The 27,148-nt window shown below is 39.7% G+C and overlaps 1 protein-coding gene across 9 annotated transcripts in view; it reads left to right on the top strand.

The window, feature by feature from the left end:
* Positions 1-27,148, top strand: part of CHD7 (chromodomain helicase DNA binding protein 7) — a 134,455-nt gene that overhangs the window by 39,264 nt on the left and 68,043 nt on the right. For 8 of the 9 annotated variants that reach the window (XM_039703074.1, XM_039703076.1, XM_039703075.1 and 5 more), the window contains one exon: positions 2,487-4,347. In XM_039703074.1, coding sequence (XP_039559008.1) covers positions 2,662-4,347 — 1,686 coding nt within the window. In that variant the 5' untranslated portion in view covers positions 2,487-2,661. Of the gene's footprint in view, positions 1-2,486; positions 4,348-27,148 lie in introns of those variants that run through there. The other variant, XM_039703072.1, reaches the window with a different exon arrangement.

Genomic DNA, 27,148 nt, shown 5'->3' with positions numbered 1-27,148 from the left:
AGGGCAAGTACTAGGTTCCCTAGCACATCTTCTGCGTTGTGAGGGACAGTACTTAGCCCAAACCTGCAAACTGGGGTGGTGTGAGCTGAACAATGTGCGTTTAGTAAAGCAAAACCCTTACCCTATTTTAATATTGTTCACTGGGTGTAGTAGCAGATCCAAGCTGCTGTGAGCTGATGTTGACTGTCATCAGTGGCTGACTTGCCTCAATTTTATTGGACTCTTGTCAGCTGAAAAACAGTAAACAAAGCAGATTCAAGTGCCTGCTTGATGCTTGTAACCTTGTTTCAGGAGGTGCTCTGTTAGCTTGTTATAAAGTTTCATTAGGGCTTCAGGAGAGTAGAACCTTCTTGTCTTAAAAAATGGTTCCTTTAGCAGGCCTGATTTATATAATAAAATGAGTGGAAATTCTTACGTGTTCATAACTGTGTGCCTGTTTCTAGTGGATGGGTGAGATCTACTCGGCTCCAGTTTGATATTGCCCAGATTACATCAGTGGTTGGGAGGTAACAGTATCTGTGTGCTCTGCTTTTTAGCATTTCCAGGCAAACAGACTGTTCTGTTAGATGGAGACTCTCAGTGCACACTGAAGTCCAGCTTTAACAGCTCCTGATGGCAGTGAGCATCAGTAGTCGCAGTGCCAGACGTCCTTGAGCCATCAGGGATCTTCACCATGACTGCAGTCTGCTCTGGAGCAGTCTAATAGCAAAAGCTTCTTTTGGTGAAGGGGGTTCCTTCTCACCTTGTTGAAACTTCCTTATGGTGCGCTCTAATAAACGAAATGAGGTGGTAAATATTACAGATGGCTTCTGCCTAATAATTGAAATGAAATAAAACCAAATAGATATTAGAGATATGAAGATGGCTCATAGGAGTTTACCTCCAAGTGATTTAGGAGGTGTTAATATCCCAGCCGAGCACTAAAGAGATTTAAGTGTGTGGTTTTAAAGGTGACATTCAAATGCTATTTTAAGAGGAGTGATAAATGCTTGTGCCTTTCCTCTTGCCCTCTGTTTCATGCTGTAGAAGGTCCTCTTGACAGTGGCTACAAGAAGGGTAATAAATGTGCTGATATTTTCTCCCTAAAACTTGTTTGGGACAAATCACGTTCAGTCAAACAGTCTGGCCTGGCATTTTGTGTCCCAAGTGACTGAAAGCATGCCTCCTCCACAAAAGAATGCAAGATGTGAAAGCATAAACTTGTAAATCTTCTTTACTTTGGTTGCTGGTTAAGGGCATTTGGTATCTGCTAGCAGAGTCGCCACTGAATTACAACCAAGATACAAAAATAGTTTTACTTGCTAAGTGTATGGGCTCCCTTGACTATTGTCTTAAAGTTTATTTTGCATGTAAGACACAGTGTTTAAAATTTTGATTTTTAAGAAGAAAAAGACAGCATTAGACCACTCTTGTTCATAAAAAATGGGTCTGAACAAATCTGAGTTCTTGTGGGAAGAGGATAGGGGGCACATTTTGGAATAGATCAGTCTTCCCTGTGGAAAATCTGAATGAGAACTTTTCTGATTCTGTTCTGTTACTGTGCTGTTGCTTTTTGCCTTTTTTTCCCCAAGTCCAAATGTGTACCTTGTTGGGTTAGCTTTTTGTTAAGTCCTTTTGCTGTTACTAATTCTCTTGAGTGAGTATTCAAGTTCTGGAGACAACAGAACTTCAGTGTGGTCTTCCAAAGTGCTGTAGTTGCAGTAGTAGCACGAAAACCAGAATAATGAACTTCATTGATGCTATCCTGTGTTACCATCCTAAAAAGGAAATTAGGATAAGGACTGAGAAATCCACCCTATCATATGATGAAGCTTTTAAATTTGATTTTCTTACACAAATTGAGCACATAGCTTTGCTGAAACAGGAACAAGTATTGTGTCTTTCAGTGTACAAATTCATTAAATTAGGCTAAACTGTGTGGTTAAAAAAAATCCCTTCCTAAAGGCTAAGTCTTGGAGTTTGGTCTGCGTTTAGTGGGTCATCTCTGTATGCATTTGAAAAATCTGTTGTGCATATAACTAACTTTAGTTCATCGTAGGACCCGGTGCTTCTGCTTGCTCATCTGATTACGCAGCTCAGGGGAATAAGGTTAAGGACATGCTGTTGGTAACTAGAGCATTTTCAGGGCTTTAGTTCAGCAGATGGGCTGCTCAGCTATATTCATACATCTGCCTACCTGCTGTGGCAGCTGCTGCGTGTTGTATTCTTTTGTTCTGTTCCACCCAAGAAAGGAGCACTAGGAAGTGTAGTGAATGGATTAATTTAAGGTTAAGACTGGTGTTTTGCTTGCTTCCTAACTCTCTATCATAATAAAGCTTTAGATAAAGCTAATGAATCCTTCATAATGTGAAATAGATTTTTAAGATGTATTTCAGGGGTCTGAAAGTAGCTAGCATTTAAAAACAGTCAAGTATGTTTTCTTTATGTTGCCTGATGCTATTTATTTTAATATCTTCTCTTTCTCCCCCTTCCCCTGCTTTTTCTAGGAGCAGTAACCAGACTTTGCCTGACACTGCGTGGTCCAAAAGAATTAAGGAAATATGGAATGACATGAAGGAGATTAGTTGAGGATTAAAGGCTTTGAGGACAAAACACCTCACCGAGGTGAAGCACAGACTAACATTCTGGTTGTAGCTCCAAGGAGCTGCGTGCTGAAAAAAGATGGCAGATCCAGGAATGATGAGTCTGTTTGGAGAAGATGGGAATATTTTCAGTGAAGGGTTGGAAGGTCTTGGAGAATGTGGATATCCTGAAAATACAGTGAATCCTATGGGTCAGCAAATGCCCATGGATCAAGGATTTCCCACTTTACAGTCATCTCTTCATCATCCTCCTGCAAATCAAAACCAAGCCAAGTTGACCCATTTTGATCACTATAATCAATACGAACAGCAGAAAATGCACCTGATGGATCAGCCGAACAGGATGATAAGCAATGCCCCTGGGAATGGTATAGCGTCTCCTCATTCGCAGTATCACAACCCTCCAGTTCCTCAGGTTCCTCACAGCAGTGGTGCTGGTGGTCAGATGGGAGTCTATCCCGGCATGCAGAACGAAAGACACGGCCAACCCTTTGTAGACAGTGGCTCCATGTGGGGACCACGGGCAGTTCAAGTGCCAGACCAGATAAGAGCACCATACCAGCAGCAACAGCAGCAGCAGCCGCCGCAGCCGACACAGCCGCCACAGGCACCCTCCGGACCCCCTGGGCAGGGCCATCCTCAGCACATGCAGCAGATGGGAAACTACATGGCTCGTGGTGATTTTTCAATGCAGCAGCACGGTCAGCCGCAGCAGCAGAGGATGAACCAGTTTTCTCAAGGCCAAGAAGGCCTCAATCAGGGAAACCCTTTCATTGCCACCTCAGGACCTGGCCACTTGTCTCATGTGCCCCAGCAGAATCCCAGTATGGCACCTTCTTTGCGACACTCAGTCCAGCAATTTCACCACCATCCCCCTACTGCTCTCCATGGGGAATCAGTAGCCCACAGTCCCAGATTCTCCCCTAATCCTCCCCAGCAGGGTGCTGTTAGGCCGCAAACACTTAATTTTAGTTCTCGGAGCCAGACGGTACCCTCACCTACTATAAACAACTCAGGGCAGTATTCTCGATATCCTTACAGTAACCTTAATCAGGGATTAGTTAATAATACAGGGATGAATCAGAATTTAGGCCTTACAAATAACACTCCAATGAATCAATCTGTACCAAGATACCCAAATGCTGTCGGATTTCCATCAAACAGTGGTCAAGGACTAATGCACCAGCAGCCCATCCACCCTAGTGGCTCACTTAACCAAATGAACACGCAAACTATGCACCCTTCACAGCCTCAGGGAACCTATGCCTCTCCACCTCCCATGTCACCTATGAAAGCAATGAGTAATCCAGCAGGTACACCTCCTCCACAGGTTAGACCCGGTAGTGCTGGAATACCAATGGAAGTTGGCAGTTACCCAAATATGCCCCATCCTCAGCCGTCACACCAGCCCCCTGGTGCCATGGGAATTGGACAAAGGAATATGGGCCCCAGAAACATGCAACAGAATCGTCCATTTATGGGTATGTCTTCAACACCACGGGAGATGGGTGGGCACATGAGACCAAATGGTTGTCCAGGTGTTGGCCTTGCAGATCCACAAGCAATACAAGAGCGACTAATATCTGGCCAGCAGCTTCCTAGTCAACAGCAGTCTTTTCAACAGCAAATGCCAACCTGTCCTCCCATGCAGCCTCATCCAGGGATACATCACCAGTCTTCACCACCCCCACATCCTCATCACCAGCCTTGGGCACAGCTTCACCAGTCACCACAAAACACACCACAAAAAGTGCCTGTCCTTCAGGTAAGCTACTTCCAATTAGTAGAAAATGTTTTAAATTATTTTAAATGCCTTTCAGGATACACAAGAACTATGGTTTCAAAACCATTGCCCCTGTTCAACTCCCTTGTTTGTTATTGTTGGTGTGGTTTTTTTTGATGTACAGAGGCTGAAGGTAAAATGAGGTTCAGGTATCTTTCTAACATCCTTATGGTAAAGGATGTTAAAAATTTTTATAGGATAACATTATGGATAGACCAAAGTGTGATACAACAACACAAGAAGCAGAATATGTACTGGTTTTTTCATGTTGGTTCCTTTGAGGAGAAGATGGAAAACACTTATGAGAATTGTCATTTAATTGTTCAATTTTTGTATTTGCAACTTAGAGGAAGAAGTGTGTGTTATAATGTGTTTGTTTTGGCCAAACCAAGATGTTGTTTTTTTAAATCCTAAGGGAATGTTCTGTGGTTTTAAATTAAAGCTTAAATTATTACACGTGAGAAAAATTTCTGGCATGAACTTCTTTAGCACTAAGTAATGAAACTGAGAAATGATGGGGAAACAGTTTATACAAGGAGAAGACAACAATATGAATCAGTCTGAAATTAAATCTTCTGAGGCTCAAATGAAATGTTAAATAGAATTCAAGTTTTATTTTACTGAGGTTTTGATCTGCCAGGTTTCGATGGCCATGTGTTGCTTCCATGTCATTTTTCAATTAAAAGCTAAAAATGGTAAAACATCTTGATCCTCTGTAGCTTAACAGGTTTGGCTACATGCTAGTATGCTAAGCTTCAGCTGAAAAAGTGCTTTTTGGAGTCTTCACATTTGTCATTGTTTGCTTTGACTCAGTCAGTCAGAATTCAAGAGGTTTTGGTACCAGATGAGCTACTGGTTAAGATACCAAATATTTGCTAATTTTGTATTTTTTTTCCGATCAGTCAGTAATTAACGCCAAGTAGCTCTGCCCATAAATATTTGGAGACAATTGTTGGAATGCAGTTGTAACAACACGATGCTGCAATACGTGTAATAAATGATAAAAGCAGCTGTCCTGGGCAGTGTCCTGGGCCCGGGCGCAGAGCAGCTGCTCAGCCGTCCCCTCCACTGCTGCCTGCCGGCTGCTCCTGCTCGCTGCTCCGCACAGCGTGAGCCGGCTCTGGGAATCAGATGCATGCTCTGCGGAGAGGCAGCTGACAAGGAGTGGTAGATGGAGCAGCTCAGCAGCTGGGACAGGCTTCCACATTCCCCGTGGAAGAGAGGAGGAGGAGCGGGACAAAGCTAGGCAAGGGGAAAAGTGCACTGTCTTTCCCTTGAGGGAGGAGGAGGCTCTCTTGAAGAGGCAAAGTATATCTCCAAGACCATCTTTCTCTTCCCTACCTACCTCAAAGTTGGTTTGAAATTTTAGATGTCTGTGTTGGCTCTTCCTCTCTTTGCATTTCCACACACAGACTTTGTTTGGAGAACTTAAATTACAGTCCTTGCATGCACGTGGAGTTTTGTGTTCCTGTCTGAGACAGCAGCTCTTGCCAATGCCTCCTGTTACCAGCTGCGTGGGTAAGCAGGATGGACAGGAGAGAGCTCAAGATTACAGGGAAAAAGTGAAAAGAATGAGTGAGTATTTGGGAAGGCGGTAATGACAGTACAGAAAGGGTAGAAATGAGAAAAAGAAGTATACGACACATTTTTTATTCTGAAGATGAGAGCTGAAGCATCTAGTAGAAAAAAATTGGAATAAAATTATAGAAATAGTAATGTAAGACTTTTAAGACAGTAAAGGAATAAAAAGCAGTGTCACTGGATCTTTCATAACCCATGATGGTGGAGATGTGGGAGGAAATACTTGAGGTGGAGTGTACCCTGAAGCGGTGGTATTCTTCACCAGCATGAATTCCTCGTTTTCATCTGACCATCCAGTAAGCCTATTTTTGGCATTAAAAGGTGGTTTGGGGGAAGAAAGTTTACTTGAAAAATGTACAAGCTTGTTAAATGTTCTTGGGACATTTTTTCCCCTTTAATCAGTGAAGAGGTTAAACACAGCTCAACCTTTAAATAAGCTAAGCAGCCTATTACAGAGTGCTGAACTGCAAATGAATAGCTTGAAGAAAGGTAAGTGCTGAAACAAAATAATTAGAGGAAAACCACATGATAACTCTAGTCATTTGATTAAAATCAGTAATTCAGACAGTTGTAGTAAGCCAAGTAACTTCTCTGTTAACTTATTTCTGTTAGGTTTTTATCTGGTAGAAGTTGCTGTTCATGTACCTTCCCATTAAGTAATTAGTTTGAGCCCTGACTGTAGTAATGAAACTCTTTAACAGGCAGGCGTTTCCCCCTTGAAAACTGTTTGGATGAAATGAGTATTGTTCAAATCAACGAAAACTTAACCCCTCCCCACCCCCTGGGGATAAAATGCAGATGTGTGAAACCCCTGCTCTTAAGCCTGAATACAGAACTGGTACCTCTCCTGTGTCATGGTTTTCCTTTCATGTCAGTAGGCATAAAACTGTTCACCAAAGAGCAGTTATTTAAATGACTGGTTTGTTTTTATTTGTATAAAATGAATCAACAAAATTAATATAGTCAGTGAAAATGGAAATCACTATGTACTTTAAAATCAACAGAAGTCATCTTAGTAATTATTTTTCAGTGATTTGAAGCTAGCCTTATCATGGGAAGGCTGTAATACTTGTGGTTAACCAAATTACTGTTTTGTTGTTAGATATGTTGGAAGGAAAGTGAAGTTCTTTTGCTTTTAAGTTGAAAGAAATTGCTGTGTTGATTCCAAGGCTTGCTATTTCTTTTTGTTGTGTGTGGAAAACTGCAAATTATTTTGGCTGTGAGATGAAGCTGGTGATTGACAATTCATCTGGTTTTGATTAATAGCTGAAAACTAGACATGGTTATTAGGACCATGTTAGCAGTGAGTTGCTGGCCTCAGTGGAGTTTGATAGATCCATAAGAACCACTGCAGTGTTGGGATGTTCAGTCCGTGTGCTTGGTTTGTCAGGCACTCCTTTGAAACACTTTTCACTGAAGGGTTTTGGAAGAGCCTGGTGGCCATGGGGTAGGAAGACTGGTTCTACTGTGGCAGAGCAATCCACCAAGGAGCAAAGCAGGGATCAGGAGTAGCTTGCCTGTTTTCATAGTGGAGGCATCTGTGTTGGGCTTGTGAGCTTGTGTTCTCCAAAATACTCATAAATGATCTGGAGAAGAGTGAAAAGTCAGATGGCAAAATTTGCTGCTGCTGTTGATGTACCCAAGGCAGAGTACCAAATGCAGATGTGGTGAAGAACCTAATAAGAATGAAATAAAATAATCAGAAATATAATAGAAGAGTCAATTACTTGGCCACTAAGTTGTGTGAGTCAAGACATGGCCAGGGGAGTTTAGATTGGATATTAGGAAAATTTTCATAATGAGTCAAGACATGGCCAGGGGAGGTTTAGATTGGATATTAGGAAAATTTTCATAACAGAAAGGGTTATCAAGCATTGAAACAGGCTGCCCAGGAGGGTATAAAATTGCCATTTGTGAAGGTATTTAAAAGATGTGTAGATGTGGTGCCTAGGGACATGTGGACATGCTTAAGGACGTGCTTTAGTGGTGGACCTGACAGTGCTGGGTTTACAGTCGGACTTTATGATCTTAAAGGTCATTTCCAACCTAAATGATTTTATGGTTCTGTGGTGCTTGAGCAGTGAAATGGCAGGCAAAAACATCTTAGGAGCATGTCTCATTGTTAGATGGCTGTCTGAAAATGAGCTATGACAGTTAAAGAAATAAATCAGTAGGAATTGTAATGAAAGTAGTAGAGAACAAAACAAAGATTATTACCTGTATGTATGGTATGCTGGTGAGGCAAATGCTATGAAGTTCTGTGTCCCTTCCTCAGGCCTCAGAAGATACAACAGCACTTGAAAAAGCTGGAGGGGTGGGCTGGGGGGTGTTTTAGTGGGGGAGGAAAGGAGAGAGATGGTGAAAGCCTCTGAAATTGTGAGTGATACAGGTGCATGAAGAGGGTGAATGTGAAGTAAAGGTTGTTTGTCCCCTGTTTTTGTGTCCTTGAATTCTTTTTAGGTATTCAGTGAGTTGTCCAGTGGTGAGTTCAGAACTGGACATTAAAATGCTGATATCTGAGATGTTTCACAGAAAAATGCATCATCATTTGATAAACATAAAGGCACTGCATTTGGCTCAGCAGATCTGTACCATGCATAAGTGACTGAGAATTTGTTACTGGGTTGCATCTCCTGTATGCATGTCTGGTTCTTGTCCTCTTCCACACACTTTATCAGAGGTGATATCAGGTTAGACAGGCCTTTGGAGGCCTAATGCTATGTAGTTGTTCTTACATATCGTTATTTTCAGAGCATTTTATTGGTGATAGAGGAAGTGTAGGAGTTTTCTTTGCCAAGAATAGGCTGTCCTGGGTGTGTTGTTACACACAACTTATTTACCCACAGCTACTGTGTGGGCTGAAGTTTCGAGTCGTGTTCATTAATCATGTTCCACAAATGCAATCTACATTATTTATAGTCAAACACAGGAGTATTTAAATGACAAACAAGTATGGTATAGCTTCCATGCCTGACTAAATGGGAGAGCTCCACAATGGGCACCAACAGTGTTGAAGGATTCTGGGTTGCAGTGTCCAGGTTCTGGTGGAGAAGGAACTAATTTTGTGTGTGTTACCGGTTCACTGCCAGGTTTATTCTGCTGGCCTTATTATCTGTGGGCATGTGACTTTGCTTTAAATCATAACTCATAGCTGTGTTTGGTATGAACACATTCTTTTGAAATTTCCTGCCCTCCCTTGCAGGGGAGGAGGCAGGGAAAGTCCTGCTGAGTCACCAGCTGGGTCACCCCTTTCACAGGCCCTTCCTGCAATTTCAAACTCTGTGTTGCTGCCTCAGTTTAATTTATACTTGGATATACCTGAATGAAAAGGGATATTAATGAAAACTATAATCAGCTGTTTTGGTTTGATGCAACATTCTAATCTGGCAGAAAGTACAGAAAGTAGAGGTTAAATCAGTTTCTGCTGGCATACTAAAATGAAGTTGATTCCCTCCTGGGTGTTTGTTTTAATGCCTAAGAGTAGTAAGAAGAGATTGACTCCTTACTGTCTTCACAGGAATTATCTTTCAGTGTTTCCTGTAAGTTTACATAGTAGCAAATGATGCCACTTTGAAAAACTAGGATAATTCCCATAAATAATATTCATAAGCAATTTCCCACATCTCCAGAGAGAGCTGCTGGCTTTTTAATCCCCCAAATGTTTAACTTTAGGACTATTTTCATGTTGATAAGTAAAACAAATCCAATTTATTAAAAAAAAACCAAACAAACCTAGAAACATTATTGGGTACTTTTTGTTTTGATGCAGAGGCTGTTTCACATGACTGCTAGCTGGTCTTTTGGGGTACTGTGTATGCTGCATGTTCAGCAAAGTCTCGTGGCTGCCTGCCCTGAGAAATTCTAGTTTCCTTTTTCAAGTATTCACAGGCCAGCAAACCAGTGTATGTTGGCAAGATTTTTGAAGCTGCCAGACTAAATGGAATTAAGATCCGGCTAATACTGAACTTTTTTTAGCTACGATTGTATATCATTTTTATGTATAGATAAGCATGAGTGTGTGTGTATTTATATAATATATATGAAAAAATGTAGGCAAAATAAGAGGTTATGGTTAGTAATGGGAGAGAAGAAGGGAAGAAAATACGTAGTATTCATATTAAAGTAAAGGTTGATAGCAGTATTTTTTTTCTTAAAAGTTTACAGGCTTCTGCTGTGTTTTGTTGGGGCTCTGAAGAATTCTTGTATTTGAGCAATGTAAGCAATGTAATTAACTAAAATTTTCCAACTAAAAGAAAAACAGACCGTAAAATCTACCCTTCGTCAGAAGTGTTGAAGTTATTTCACCCCTGTGGAGTAGAATTCTCTGTAACACTGATAACTTGATCCATCTGTGAGTGAGTTTCCATGCAGGTCTCTCAAAGGAGATAATATTATGAAATACTGTGTCCAACCAAAGTTCATATTCATACTCCTCAGTTACATTCCAGTCTAATAGATAATATTAAGATATCCAGAAGCTTATTTCTTCCTCAGCCTTGAAAAGGCTATGTGTGCTTTTGTAAATAAAGTGATTGCAGTGATTTTTCAGTGAATAGGCCTTTGGGCCAAAGATTTATAGTTTTGAGGTGGTTTTGCTATGAACTTTTTGGTCTTTTTTACTGTTGAGGAGGCACAAGCTACTTCAAGAATACTTCTTCCCTCAGGTGCCATGATTTGACTGAAAATAATTTGTGCCATTGAATTATCTGCTCTGAAGTTTTGGGTAAATCCAGTTTGTAGCATTAACATAAAAACATAAGTCTGCATCAGCATAGTGATTTGTAGGTTTAAGAGTTACCCAACTTGTTCTTCAGCGTGGGTATTTTGAAGGTTTCTGTGAGATGTTGGTGACCTGAATGTCTTGTTACCTGACATCATTAGCATTTTCTGAGGAATTACCCAACTAGAAAAGTTTTTAAATTTGTGCTGCTTGTTTAGTACTTCAGTACTGTGTTCTTCTCTGCTGCTGATGGTCACTCACTTCCAGTGGCACTTGACAGCTGTCTTACTTTCCCATGGTTGAAGATGTTGTCCTTTATATTTATTTGAACAAATTTAAATCTGTTGTTTCAGAGAAGCTTTTTTTTTATGATTGAAAGCTGATAGTCTAATAAAAACCCTCATGTCTGTGTTATCATCAACCTACAGACAGAAGGATTTAAAATCAGGGCAAATGGAAGGAAAATGCTTGATTTTTTTTTTTAAATTTCATTACATACAGTGACAATCTTAATAAGGAACAAGTTGCGGTGAAGAAATAATTTCCTATCTTTTTACTGTGGATCCTTGTCCTGGGATTCTGTCCTGCTCTTTCTCATGGAATTTGAGGCATCCATTTATTTTAAGGTATCCTGTCCTTGCTTGTATCTTGAATGCAAGTGTCACAAACTTCCATAAGTGTTCTTTTTTTCCTCTGTGGAGTAAATTGACACTGTGGAGTGTCAGTTCCCACTATGATGGGACACCATCACTTTGAAGTGTAATTTGTAACTTTTGTCTGTAGAAGTTGTTTTCTCTCTCAGCTCAGCAAGCCAGTGCTTTTCACTTTTGAGTTTTCAGATTTCAGTTCTTTTAACTGTATGATGGTACATGTATTTTACTGGTGATAATGTAGTCTGGATTTGGGGGAAAAAACCCAAACAAAACGCTTGTTTGGTTTTTTAGAGATGCCATCTCTAAATATTTATAGACTTCTCAAAAGAGTTGTAAAGTGTGGTAGCTGAAGAGCAAGGTTTGACATCTGTGAGTGATTAAAGCATCTATTTGTACATCTATTATTTTAAAATATTCTCAAATTTGCCAGTGTGGTTTAAAGATGGTGAAGCTGATTCTTGGGAGCTGGTAGGAGCCGAGTAGGAAGTGTGGGCAGGAAGCGATGATCAGGGAACGGACAGGGAAAGGCTGAGCTTATGTGACAGAGCAGTTCTGAACAGTAGGAACAGAGGAAATAGCCAATATCTGTGTTAAAATGGGGACAGAGAAGTTTAGGGAGCAACTCCACTTCTCTCTACTTGAGTCACCTGCCTCTTGAGCCTGTGCCAGAGGCAGCCATTTGGTACAGTGGTGCCTGTGACTGCTCTCCACTCTGATTCAGGGTGTACCTTTGTGTCACCCTGCTGTGGGCAAGGAGCCCACTGACAGCTTCCCAGCATAGCTGTGTGAGCTCAGTAACTCCCAATATCTAATCTGCTTTAGAAAAAAAACCCCAAAAAACGTGCAGGTGAAGGTGGCTGTGGCCTAGATACAGAACCTTTGCTGCTTCCTTGCACCTGCCTGATCATTTGGTGAACAGGCTTATCTGGCCAGGTCGTGTTCCTGGCAGCTCTCCATTGTGTGACCACAAGGTCATCCAAGTTGGTGGTGTAGGAGTGGGAATGCTTGCTAGGGCAGAATGGGAACTGCCTCTTCCTCTGGCAGTGAGCTTTCAGGCTCTTTAATACCCTTACACAGCTTGTGTTTTTATAGTACCTGCCCTCAGTAACCAGCCCTTGAGTCCTCCCTCAAATTTTGATAAATTAAGACTTTGGTTAGAAGTCTTAGAAAGCTTTGTCTTTATTGAATTAGTGACAAACAGGCCACATTCCAGCTTCTCCCAGCTTCTCTCTTACTCCACACAAATATTAATGACTGATTTGATTTCAGGAGTGTTTTCTTTTTTAGAACAGTGAGGTTATTTTCCAACTAAAGTATTTGCAACTGTTTTGTTATTGAAGAGGCAAAAGAATATCCCCTTTCTACCAAAGAGCTTGGCATAATTTCATTCAGTGTGTGTCATATTGAGGATGCTTCCAGTGCCAGTTAGTGAATTGTCCTCTTTGAGTACTGAATGGGATTTTTTTTCCTCAGCATAGCGAATTGTTTAAAAGCATGGCAAGTTAGAAATAAAACTCAGATTAATTTTTTTAGTCATCTTTATGAGGAAACAGAACTGAGAGATAGGATGACTAAGTGATCTGAGTGTGTGCTTGCTCTTTCCAGTTTATAAATCATTTTGATTTTACTGTACTTTATACATTACCTACTTAGAATTTTCTCTGTTCCTGGCAAGATTGGTGTAGTCAACAATAGTGTTGCTGCTGTTTATGAAGAGGAACATAGAGATGATGGACTTAAATTTTGTTATTTATTCAAAACTAAAATTCATAGAACCCCCTATTTAAATTCTTACTTGGGTATCTGTGACTCTAAAATGTGCCACTTCTTTTCTCTCTGTCACTCCTTCCAGTATTACTCTTGCTTTAGAGTGCAGCTCAAGAAGACTGAGACAACCAGTCTTAACAGTTAGTTAAAAGCAGAAAATCCCACTTCTTGTGTAGGAATTCAGTAGTTGTAGAGGTGAACGTGAGAATAGTGCAGTTATGCAAGATGTTGAAGGAAAAAAGTGGATTTCTCTGACACTTTCCGTCTTGGGCTGGGAGGAATCTTTGTTCCTTTGCTTTTTTTGTTCCTCAGCATCAAGGATTGGGATGCAGCTCTTTCCTGTGCTCCTCCTCAGTGGTTTTACTGTGTTAGCCAAGCTTAGGAGAGAGCAGCTCTTGTGTTAGGCTGAGCAAGCAAAATACTAAGAATTTCTGGGAATGGGTTCATATTGCATGGGTTGCTGCTGTAGAAATTAAATGGTAAGAAATCACAAGCTGATGGAATGACTTGCATTGGACGTGACCTTAAAGTGGATCTAGTTCCAACCACCCCACCACAAGCAGGGATGCTGGAGTGAGTTGACCCTGGGTGGATGCCACCCACTGGATCAGGTTCCTCAGGTCCCCATCTAACCTGGCCTTGAACGTTTCTATGGGTGGGGCATGCACAAGTTCTCTGTGCAACCTGTTCAGTGCCTCTGTACTGTCTTGAGGAAGGAATTTCTTCTTAACATCTAATCTAAATCCTCTCTTTCAGTTAAAACAATTCCTCTTTGCCCTGTCTCTATCTGCCTATCTAAAAAGTTGCTCTTATGCTTTTTTTATAAGTCCCCTTTAAGTACTGTAAGTCCATAATCTTAAGTTTCTAAAGTCATGATTTCTGAATCTTGGCAGGTTTCTATGGCATATTCTTAAACTTTTCATTTTGGAAAATTGCAAGTATTTGTCTTCACTAGTGCAACACTTATTCTGTAGTATGCAAAACCAAATGTGCCATTGATAGATTGCTATAACATTGTAGGAAGTGCCAAACATTTATTTAGGTTTCAACTTCCACTTTTTAAATACTTACATTAAAATATGAATTTGTTTATGTTTTCTCAAATGTAATCTCTTGTTATTGTAGTTGTAGAGGAAATTTTCATGTTTTACATGAGTTCCCAATGTATACCCACTTACAGTAGACTTCTCTTACAACAGACCGAATAATTTAATTGGTTGAATCAGAAAAAATTAGTCCATGTTAACTGTTAGTTAAATTGTGTTCTGTCTCTGTAACTCCCACAAACAAAATAATATGACTACAGTGACTGAGAAGTTAGTAGTTCCATAGATTTTTTAGATGTAATTTTCCTGGAAGAGGAGAGAGGACTCATAACAAGCTTCATAACAAACTTTCTAAGGTCTAGGAGTCAATATGAACTCTTGTTTTATCCACTCTGCTTTTACATCTCGTTTCTCTCCAGATGGCCCTCCATCCACTTGCATTCTGGTACTTCATATCTTTTTTGGCCCTGCAAGATGCTGATAAGTGTGATAATACTGTAATTTTCCTTACATGTGAGCACTGGATGATATGAAGTCCTTAATTTTATTTTTGGAAGAAATCTTTCTGTACCAGCCAATTGTTGCTAAATATAGTGAGAGGCTTATAACACGCAGTGAGTGTTTGAATTTAAAACAGCACCTTACCCTAAAAAGTTGACATCACAGTTTATTTGTACAGCTGTGTATGAAATACAGAGTCATTAAAATTGGTCTAAAACTTTGGGCATTGTTGTTGTTATTTGTATCTGTTTGTTAATGGCATCTTGCAGATGTCTACTGGGCAAGCATTGTCAGAGATGGACATTGGGGCACATGCCTGCACTACTGGAAGACTGCTTGGTTGTGCTTCTCTCTGCAGGCCTCCTTTGAAATATTTCAGAAAAACTTGTTGAAAACCAAATAATGCTGTACCTAGGGTATTAGACTGGGATTGGGGGAATTTTTGCTGACTGCCACAGTCTGGTTGGTTGGTGTCAGTATTGTCAGTGTCCCTATTGGGTGTGCTTGGGGTGCTCTGCAGCAGTGGTGAGTTTCTGCAGTTCCCTGCTGCTCTGTACAGCAACACCTGAAAATGTAACTCAGAAACTGTTATGGCAGCCAGGGGTAAGTTAAAAGTGTTGTTTTAGATACAGCTCTGCAACTGTAATATAACATTATGATATAACCACAAATCTAGACCTGGTTTTGCTGTAGGCATGTCTGATTTAAGATCTGCCTATAGGGATTTTTACATTTTACTGTAGGTTGTATAAAGAATGTCTGGAGCAAGGATACTGAAGATATTTGTACTAAAGATAAGGTGTTTCATAGGACAATGTTAATCAGACTGGTTGGAGAATCTACATTTTAAGAGTTATCTCAGCTGGTGCTGTTAAATGAAGTAGGTGTTTGTCCACAGAAAATGAAGTGTGGGATTTTTGGTGAGAGTTTGTTTTGTTTTTTTTTGTTTGGTTTTGTTTTGATTTTTTGTGTGTGTTTTGGGGAGTTTTGTTTGTTTGGAGTTTTTGTTTGTTTTTTATTTTGCGCTTTGTTTTCCATTCTCCCCTCTTTCCCTCCAGTTCTAATGACACATTCTGATTTAATTATCAGTTTAGTTCCGTTACTACAGGAGTTGGGGAAAGGCCCACCTTTGACATGCCATAGCTAACATATTCAAAGGCTATTTTCTTTTGTTGCTGTGACTATAGAGTCTGAGAAGTAACTTGGGCTCTTTGATATAAATGGCTTTTAGCAGCAAATATAACATCAATGGGTTTTTATCAAGTTTGTGATTTCAAGCCAATTTTGTCATATTGAAGTTACTAAAATAGTGCAATGGAAAGGCCATTTGGAGAACTGCTGTCTTCCCATGCCAGAAGAAAAATAGAGTTGATTACTGCTGATTACTTCTGGTCTATCACATGTGTATTTGTTAAGATTTCTTTAAGTTGATATTTCCAAACCATGGTCTTTTACACCTCTGAAGTCTCTTGCAGACTGCTTTAATGTGGCCTGGGAAAGTTGATTAAGGAGAGCAGGTTTAGATGATGAGCAGCAATATGCATGTGGGAAGTCTATTAGGAGAATTACATGTCCACTACTAAAAGTTTGCAGATCTTGGCAACAGGAAAAAAAAAAGGTGGGGGAGGGGGTGGGGAAGAGGGAAATTTGACAGAACAGAATTCTGTGGTGTAACATAAATCTCATTTCAGATGGGATCTGCTCAGGCTGGTGTCTGAAATGACAGTGGTTTCATCTCAGTGTAAAGCAAGGTGTAGAGTCTGCCTGTCCCAGTGCTGCTCAATATCTTTATCAACGACTTTGACAGAGAGTTCAAGTGCACCCTCACCAAGTTTGTAGATGACACCAAGCTGGGTGTGAAGGTTGACGTACCTGAGGTCCAGGATGCCATCTAGAGAGAGCTGGACAAGCCGGAGGAGTGGGTCTGTGTGTACCTCATGAGGTTCAGCAAGTCCAAGTGCAAGCTGTTACACTTCCATCAGGGTATCAATTACAGACTTGGGGTTCAAGGGATTGAGAGCAGCCCTGTTGAGAAGGACTTGAAAGTGCTGGTGGATGAAAGACTGCACGTGACCTGCCAAGATGTGCTGGCACCACAGAAAGCCAGTTGTGTCCTGGGCTGCACCAAATGCAGTGAGGCCAGCAGGTCAAGGGAGGTGATCCTGTGTTCTGCTCTTCTCTTGTGAGACCCCACCTGGAGTGCAGCATCCATCTCTGGGGTCTGCAGTACAGGGGAGGCATAGATCTCTTGGAGTGGGTTCAGAGAAGAACACAGATTATCGGAAGTCTGGAATTCCTCTCCTGTGATGAAACGCTGAGAGAGTTGGGGTTGTTCAGCCCAGGGAAGAGAAGGCTCTGTAGAGATCTTATTGCAGTCCTTCAGTACCTAAGGAGGGGCTTATAAGAAAGATTGGTACAGACCTTTTATAGGAGGTCTTGTTGTGATAGGACATGGGGTAATGATTTTAAACTGAAAGAGGACTGGTCTAGATTAGATATAAGAAAGGCTTTTTCTTTTTTTTTTTTTTTTATGGGAAGGGTGATGAAGCAATGTAACAGGTTCCCCAGAGAGGTGGTAGATGCTCTATCCCTGGAAACGTTCAATGTCAGGTTGGAAAGGCAACCTGATTGGGTTGAAGATGTCCTTGCCTATTGCACGGGTTTTGGACTAGACTGCCTTTAAAGTATTTTCTGACCCAAGCCATTCTATTATCTTTCCAGGAGGGCATTCTCTGTTGGCTCCTGATGGTGTATCCACACCTCACCTGAAAGTTATGGATTATATAGTGCCACCTTTTTGGAAAGGCCATGTAAGGACCAGTGTTGTATTTGTTATGTGTTACATTTGCCTTTTCCTTTGAAGGGATCTGGATGTAGCTGAGCCTTTTCTGGGGGGTTGTAAGATTTGTAGTGGGAAGTGTCAATATCAAACCAAACTTACCCAAGTTTGACAGGTCAGTATTAGTAAGCCACCTAGAAAAAATGGCTTTAGCCTGTGATGTGTACCCTCCATATCTGTTAACTTCTTCCATCAGATAACCTTTGTGTAACTTGAATCAGTGGGGATTTGTTGATGGATCACACAAACACAATCACTGTTTCTATTTCAAAGGGTGGAACTATGCAGATGGTAACGTGCCTGGGGTTATGAAGGTGACCACAAACCTCCTCTGACTTCCACCCCCACCATCCTGGGCGAGCTCCTCCACATCTCCCTGGAGCTCTGCTCTGCAGGGTGCCTGCCTCAGAAGCCCTACCTTGAGTTAGCACTGTTTGTTTGCCAGCTCCTGCACACTTTCTTGAATGTCAGCTTGACTTCTCCTGTGGATTTACATGTCCTCAAAAAAGTATTTGGGTGTCTTCTGTGTTACTTTGTCTTCTAATAGATCTAGAACATAAGCTCTGCAGCTTCAGTATTTGACTTCTTGCATTTAAAGGGTTTTTACTGACTATGTCTAATCGGATAATCAAAAATTCTTATGCAGAAACTGTGGGGATTGGTACATAAAAAGCATACTAGCAGTTGCATGTGAAAATTCCTACCTTGCTTCAATGCTAGAAAATCAGTAGTTTATTTCTTGCAAGTTAAAACCACAGAATTACTTAAATCTCAATCAGTGTCTTTTCCTTTTAACTCAGAAATACGGTCTGTGAGTTGTAGCTACTGAAGAGGTAGATGCTTGTATTCATAAGTGAAGCAAAGAAAACATTGTGGGACAGAAAATAAATATGTAAGAAAACTTGGGTTGTAAGTAGTTGAAGTGTGGTGTGCAGGTTGTCTTGCTTTTTCAGTGATCAACTGTGTAAGACTTACTAGTAGGTGTAAAAGATAAAAGCTTTTGCTCCTTTTTGTCTCTTGTAAGTGTCTCTACATCAGTTTGTATCAACTTGGCCTAAAACAAAACAGTTCTATAAACCACTCAATTCCCCAATGGGTGGGGATAGAAGAAGGGTTTTTAGATTATTCATTAACTAGTCTGGAGAGCCCTCAAAGCAGGCCGTGGACTTCTGGGCTGGGAGCTATGGGGTAATTTCAATGGAAGAAGTTCCTCTTTTTCTGAGGGAAGAGTTTGTTCTACCTTGATTTATCCTCATTGATTCTGATCTCTTATATTAGGGATGTGTGTAGGAAGCTCTTGAGGAAGAACAAGTTTTCCAACACAGCATTAGAAAGACGTGAAATTCTCTCAGGAGTCCTTTCAGTTGCAAAATTCTGGTTGGCAGGTTAAGACACAGGCCCAGCAACTGGATATTGGCTCCCTCCTGCACTAACCCACTCCTGACAAATACATCACTAATACTGAAATGATATAATTGTGTAAATGAACAAATGATGGATCACCAGTAGTTTAATAAATTGTGTACTTCTGCTTTTCTCAAGTCTCTGTTGTCTGGAGTACTTGAAAATAAAAATGACTTCTGCAATGTTTGGGGAATATTGTCCAAACCAGGAAATAGAAAAGTTATTGCAAAAAAACACTGGTACTGTGGCATCTTTATTTAATAAGCAGCCCATTCTATATTAAACAGCATTGTTGCATTTTATATTATATGATTTTATGATAGTCATTACACAATTACTTGCCAAAGAAAAAAATTTATAAAAACTGACATGTGAAATTGCAGAGATTTTCTTTGGGGTATCTGAGTAATCACATTCCTAGCTGTGATGGCTTAAGGATGTCTGTGATGTAAGGCTTGTAAACTAGGTAATACTACAGGGTTTTTTCTGACTGTTTTGGTCTGTGAAGTTATAAAAGCTTTTGGGGTAGCCTTTTCTCAGTTTTGAAGATAAAATTCCTGTGACCAGGTGCTTGTTTTATCAGCCCTGTTAGTCTGCTTAATAGGTGCTTTCTTCCCCAAGGAAATGAAACATAAATGTTTTTTCTAAGCATATTTAACTATTTTCTACTTAAATATTCTAGTTTACTAGCATGTTTGATGTTTGTCGTATTCCAAATTGGATTTGTTAAAATGCATTTTTTTAAATGTAAACAAGATTTTGATGTTGATTTTCACTGTTCGCAGTCATTAGAAGCAAAGTACTTGTAAAGGTTGTCTGGGCCATTGAGTTGAGCTTCCAGCTGTCACATCTGCCATTTTATGAACTGCTTTTCTAAACCTCATCAAGGTCAAAAAGCACTTGGCTTTTGCTTCCAGTATTCCTGTTTTTTGAAATTCTTACCCAAATCAGATCAGTTTGAATGTTGGAGCAGGAATCTGACTGTCCTAAATTTATTAGATGCCAGTTTCATACTGAGTTTGCTCTGGTGTCAATTTTACCCATCTTAATTATTTTAATTTACTGTATTAGGATCTGTCAGTGTTTTGATAAATAGCAATCTATCTAAGGTAAGTTAAATTCCCTTTGGACTTCTCCTTCAAGATAATCTGTACTAGTAGCTGAGATGTAATTGATGTTGATGTGGATGATCAGAATTTTGTGCAATATTGTACTCAAGGCACATATACTTCCATAGGTTTACTGGAAGCAATCTTGAGACCAGTTGGATAATTAAATTTTCTTTTCCTCACTGTACACCACACCACTTGTTTACAGACATCCTGTGGTATAAGTACAAACTATTTTGGTGTTCAGCTGTGCAGTCTTACCATGTTTTATGTAAGTATATATAAGTTTTTAAAAATCAGGGGTAATAGAATAGTACATTTCAAGTTTGGAAATGCATATGAAATACTGATTAAATTTGAGAAGGCTCTACAATGATGGGCTTAATTTCTGTGTTAGTGTTTTGAAGTGAGTTCTGAGGCTCTCACTTAAGCTAGGAGGTGAGTAAGCACAAGCTGCCCTACTACTGGAAGAGACATTCAGCTGTGTAATGCTTAAAGGACACCTTCCTTGGCAATAACATTTAAAAATACTAATTCTCTTACTCATCTGTAATCCTCTTCCCACAGCTTGAGCTCAGGACTATAATGGAACCTATTATGGGGAAAAGGTCTATGACTCAGCCATTGAGCCATGCAAACTCTTGGCTTCTTTAATTGGCACCATTAAATCTTCAGTAATTTTTCTCTTGTAATATATAGGTGTCATTGGTATAAAATGCATCACTGCTGAAGAAATATTGTACCTTTTGCTCTCTGATTTCTGTGACGTGATCAACCATAGGTCTTTAAAGGCTGGTTAATCAGACTTTTTTAGAATTACTGCTTAACTATTTGGGAGTGTGTTGAAAACAAAATGTAAGAGAGCCATTGCTCAAATCATTACTTTCCAGGTTATTTTCCTTTTCTATTTAGACGCAGGAGAGGAAGAAGGAAAAACCTGTCTTTGCATTGTGTTTAATCTTCATAGAAGTCATTTAACTTGAAGACTGGTTATCTTCTACATGACAGGACAGGAGAAATTAATTCTTGAGCATATAACCAGGGGAGAACTGGCTTCATGTTGTTGATTTTTTTTTTTCCCCCCTGTTTTAGGCTGGTTTTGGGGTTGGTTTGGCAGGTTTTTGATTGTGTTGATTTTTTTTTTGGTACTACATTGGAAAGTGAACATGGCAACAGCTGTAGTTTGGGAAGGGAGTCAAGATATCATGAGAAACAATTTAAACACTGAAAGTTAAATATTTGAATACATATGTATATATTAGTAAATGCATGTATATGAGGAACAATAGCCGCTTTTAACTCTTCTTTTGTTGTTTTTCCATATACTAAATATGGGACACTTAAAGCTTTTCAGTATTTATGTTGGTGTAAGCATTAGTGGCTCTGAAAGAAGCGTGTGATGAGGGCGTTGGAAAACTGTAATTGTTTGTTACCATCTGAGGAGTCTGCCTTGTATCTTCAGTTGGCAAGAAGGTTTGGTTGTAATATTTATATATACTTTTTGAAAGTAAATATCAAGAAAGAACTAAGTAAGTGACAGAAAATGTTAAACTATGTTACTTAACACAAAATTTTTATGATTGCGTGTATGGAATGATGGCAAAGCTGTAGTTAAAAAAGATCTGAAGTAGGACTGTCACTACATGTTCCTCATGCCTATAAAATAGGATGTAATCTGTGTTTGTAACTTTCTGTGATAGAAGTAGCTTTTTAATGACTTTGGTTTTACTGTTTGAGGCATGGCCCGATAATCTGTTGACTGTATATTATCCAGTAAACTCAATAATGAATTCAATGAGTGATAATGAGTATCCCTTCAACCAGGTGGATTCTTCCTACAAACATGTTACTTAACACAAAATTTTTGTGATTGCGTGTACGGAATGATGGCAAGCTGCAAAGCTGTAGTTAAAAAAGATCTGAAGTAGGACTGTCACTACATGTTCCTCATGCCTATAAAATAGGATGTAATCTGTGTATGTAACTTTCTGTGATAGAAGTAGCTTTTTAATGACTTTGGTTTTACTGTTTGAGGCATGGCCCGATAATCTGTTGACTGTATATTATCCAGTAAACTCAATAATGAATATCACTTCAATGAGTGATAATGAGTATCCCTTCAACCAGGTGGATTCTTCCTACAAACAGTGCCTCTCTTCATATCTTTGTAAAAATAGCTAAACTGATGCCTCAGGTTTTAGCTTTTATATTTTTCACGTTCTGTACTGCTTGAGTGTGTAGCTCTGAGCTTCATATCATGGGATAGTAGGCCCTCTTCACAGAGTAGGTAGGCAAAACAATTCCTCCTCTAGCTTGGGACCCAAGGACAAATTATCCAAATTTCAGGCCCAAGAGCATAAACAATGGTGGACTGAAGAGAGAAAAACAAGAAGGGTGAGACTTCATAATCTAAAGCTGTAATTAGGCAATTAACTCCAATATGCTAATGGAGCAGAACTTATAAAAGTGTGAAACCCCATGACTGCTTGTCCATTTTGTGACCATTTTGGGTTCATCTTGGGTGTAGCCCTGGCTGGGCTCTTGTATTTCCCAAGGTGTATCCATTAAGCCTTCTAATAAATACCTACTTTATTCTTTAACTCTGTCCAGTCTCTATTCTAGGTCAGCCTTCACAAAGCATCAAAACTTCACCAACCACTGATTCATTCATCGTATTAAGTCTCCTATAGAGTGTATTCTCTATTTTACATATGAGTAAACCAGTACAGAGGGATAGGGAATTGCCTGAGGCAAGAGTGATAGTAAAGAGATTTGGGGCTTCTTTGTGTGTGTTACGCTGGGCTGTATTGCCCTGAAGCTGAAGCCAGTAGTTACCCAAGTAGGTGCTTTCTTGCAGTCATCGTTGAGCAGTTTCCAAGAGGAGCGTCCATAGCAAGTCCTTTGCTGGAAAACCCTCTTAGTAAGAAATGAGTATGTAGTTTAAAAGAAAAGGGAAAAAAACCCCAAAAGAAACCCAACAAAACAAAAGCCCATCTAGGAAAAAAAAAAAAAAGTATCCCAATGAGTTGAGACTGAGGAAGAAGTTACTTATTATTCCTGATGTTCACTGCTTTCATCACTCGTCATAGTCTTTCCCGAGGTAACACGAGCCTTGTCTTCAGGATAATGTCATAGTCATTTAGATCTGATTTAATCTAGAAGTCTCATCCATCCTGTGAACTGCACGAGGCAGCAGTTGTAGAGGGAAGAGTCACACCGTACGTTAGAGATATTATTGTAGAAAGTTAAGCAGTTGGGCATAAAATCCACTTAGTAACAACAATTATTCTTTGTTTTCTAGTATCTGAAATATTTAAATAATTTAGACTGTAATTTAGAAAAATAAAAATAAGTTGATAATTTACAGAGTGTTTTCTTAGGGTTACAATGAACTTTAAGTAATCTTTTTAAAACAGCATTGCATGTTTGCTGTTTCACTTGCAGGCTGACTTATTGGCCAGTGCCTGAAGAAAGGTTCTGAATTTCTGCTGGACAAGAACAGTTTAATATTGGATAAAAATGGGTTAGAAAAGTAATTCCAACTTGTTTGGAACATCTAATAGAAGTAAAAGTGATGGTGGCAGTGGGATTTTGGAGTTTCTTTTTCTCTCATGATGTGGTGTTTCTTTGTGATTAAGGTAATGACATGTAGAATGTCAAAACGTAAAGTTACAGTTTTAAATTATGAATCTCCTAGTACTAAGTGTGCTCACCTTTACGATGAGATTAAAACAGCAGCAATTAAACACTTGGAGATTTGAAGTAGACATGAACAGTAGACAGCTTGATTGAGATACTGTGGATATAATGTTATGGTATCAGAAAACATTTATCAAATGAGAGAGAATTCTGAGATGAGGCTCTTTTAATCAGAAGGTAGCAAATGTAAAGATTAGAATAGTTAAATAATAATAATAATAGTAATAAAATTGGTTTAGAATGGTTTAACTATCTTTCTTTAGTGGTACCTTAGTATTTTACCGTATTAGAAGTCCATGTGATCAGAGAATTTTTGTGGTTTTTTTTTTTTTTAATATGTAGCAGAATAGACTTGAGTAGAAGTTGTAGTTTAAAAAAAATAGGCACCAGCACAAGTAATCAATGAAAAGGATTTCATCTTTTGCTTGTGGATACTGTACAGAGGGGGAAGATGGCAAGGGAAGAAAAAGAGTATTGCATTATTTGCCTAGTGAGTCTCTTCCAGTCATCCAAATAAAATATTGTTGAAATGAGTGTTTGTGAGCTCCAAACTGAAACCAAGGGGTACTATCTGTGCTGGTAGTGTTTCTTCTAATGCTTTCAGCTAATTTTTCTTGATCTGGTACACTCTTAACTGCAATATGTCTTGGTGAAGTTGTAAAAATACTTTATTGCAAACCATGGAAAATTCAGAGTACTGTGATTTAATAAAAATATTTAGGGATGGTATTGTAGAAGTATCTCGGGACTTCAGTGGACTACTTCTTTCTATGGACAGGCATAAAAACTCAGGAGTTCTAGTCCTTTTCACATCTGTTGAAATCTTTTAACATCTAAGGCCATTGTCCTTTCCTTGAATGTGATATACATATTTGTACCTTTGGGGAAAACTTTTTATTTCTTGGGGCAGGCAGATAGGGGAAGTGATGAAGTTCTTAGTAAAGACTCTCTATGAACTGCATCCTCTTTTTACCAGTTTTGTCATCTGATGTATGTTTGTCATTAAATTGTGACTGGTATATTTTTTATATGTGCAGGTTTCTTAAACATGGATGTTTAACAAGAAGCTGATGGTAGGGAACTCTTAAAAGAAACATGCTGGGCTTTTGTTTTCCTGGTTAGGAAAGGAAGGGGTTAGGAAAGTGATAGAGAAGTTAAATCTATTCCTACTGTATTGGGACAAACATCATACACTAATAAATGTAATGGCCTAAAAATGCATTTGAAAGCATTTTACTGGTGGTTGCTGTATCTTACTGTTTATAAATGTTTGGTGTTGTGCTCTTCAGCTGCTGAAGAGCAACTCCGTCGTGTCTACGAGTGAGGGCTTACTGGGGAGCTGTGATCCCCAGGCTGTCTCTGGGATGGCTTTCTCAGAGGTGGGCTAGTTCTGTTGAAGACCTTTGCATTAGAGTGCCCTCAAAAAAGGGGTGAGAGGTTGCCCTGGGGCAGGTAAGAATGACAAAATAGAGTGTGAATTACATCAGGGAGGCTGAAAGGACTGGCTGTGACTGGTGTCTTTCTAAAGCTTCCCAAGTCTGGAAGACAAGCCCAGAAGAAAGAACACTCAGGTGTGCATACAAAAGCAGGGTGCAGGCAGGACATCCTGAAGGCTGAGTTTGAGGACTTCCTGGCACAGGCATGTTGTAATAAGGTTCAGAGGCATGTAGTAGTGCCAAATAATGAGATTGGGGCAATATGCAGTTGTAGCCACATGGTGCCCATCTTCTCCTAGAGGATTTCCTTACAGTCTGTTGCAGTTTGGTCCTTTTGCAGGCTATGACTTCCTCATGAAGGGAAGTGTAGGGAGGGGCACTCACTAATCCTCTTCTCCCTGGTGGCCAGTAGGAGAACCTGAGGGAACAGTATGAAGCTGTGTCAGGGGAGATTTGGTTTGGATATTAGGAAAAAGGGTTTTCTCCAGTGATGGTTTGGCACTGGAACAGGCTCCCTGGAGAAGTGGTCACAGCCCCAAGCCTGATAGAGAAGCATTTGGATGTTTTCAGGGACATGATGTGACTCTTGGGGTGTTCTGTGCAGGCTCAGGAGTTAGACTTTGGTGATCCTTGTGGGTCTCTTCCAGCCCAGGATATGCTATGATTCAGTGATTCATTGTTAAAATGCATTAGTATTGTCCTTAAAAATAATGAACTGGAGCTCACAGGATGTTCATCAGACAGGTGAACATTTCTCTCATTTGTATTTCCTTGATCCTTAAGTGCTGCAGAGCAGGCAGCAGAAAAAATGTTTCCTGGCCTGCAAGTCTTCACATTAATCTAATGAAAAAACCCACCCCAAACATACTGCCCTTCTCTCTATAGTTGTTTTCCTTTCCTTAGACTAAACAAAACTTTTTTGTTATAAATTACAAGAAGATGAAGTGTACTTATTCTGAATTCAGATAAAGAATACTTTATTAGATCTTTGGCAAACCAAAAAAGAAGTCTTGCTTCTGACTTAACACATACACCTTGTATTGTAAGTTTTTTAATAGTATGTATTTGTCAAGTAAACGTACAATCTTTTTACCCATCTATTTTTTACATTTATAGCCTATTAAGTTTTTCTGTAACTCTTGGATGTTAGAAGGTGTGGGGGAAAAAAGTAACAGAATAGAACTCTCTTGCTGTTGTGGTGTCTAATGCTATTACTGCTACTATTACTTGCAGCAGTGAAAGCACAGATGGAACTTTTTCAATTGTGGTCAGAAGAACCAGCACTTGTGCCACGTATGCTTGTCTTTGATTTTCTCATAAAACTGGTGCCGTGTGCTGCATGTCACTGTGATTTAAATTTGATAACAGAAAGATTATTGATATGAGTAGATATGATCTATTTAAGGTCCCTCTGAAAATGGTTCTCTGAGCAACTTTAGTCTTCTGTAGAAAAAGTAGTGTTTTAGAAGACATACTTCTTTTATTACTGTGGGCAGGCCCTAAGTGCTTAATATACCAAGTCAGCCAGGACTGTTTTGTTACATTTTCTAGGTAGGGGACAGGGTGTTTAGTGGAAATCATAGCTGGTACCAGAGCATCATGAACTATGTTGGTAGCAATACAATGTGATGTGGGAATAGACTGCCCTTCAGAGAGGATGGATCTCCATGCATTTACGTTCGGTAGCTGAATGGAGAGAATTCTGGTGGAGAGGGTGTGGGGGCTGCATGTACAGGGCGGTACAGTTGTGTTTCTCCCTTCTGCACCTTGAATTCCAAAGCATGGCTGTGCCCAAGAGAACGAGGGTGTTTGCATTTGACTGTTTTGGAGGAACTGCTTTGCCTTCACAGTGAAGCAAAGGGGGCTGTGGGGAACATGAAGGCAAGCCCAAGAGCAGCAATTCAGCCTGTATATAGGCTAAAATGTTTAGCTAGTCTTCTGTAATGCTGATTTATTTAATAATAGCAGTTTAATTATTACTCTTTTAGTTGAGTATGTGCAGATATTTCTTCCCCTATATTCTCCCTT

This window comes from Passer montanus, unplaced genomic scaffold (genome assembly GCF_014805655.1).
Source record: "Passer montanus isolate IOZ18808 unplaced genomic scaffold, ASM1480565v1 scaffold16, whole genome shotgun sequence".
Classification (NCBI taxonomy): Eukaryota; Metazoa; Chordata; class Aves; order Passeriformes; family Passeridae; genus Passer; species Passer montanus.
Note: the sequence above shows the minus strand (reverse complement) of the source record. Positions and strands in the feature narration are given on the sequence as shown.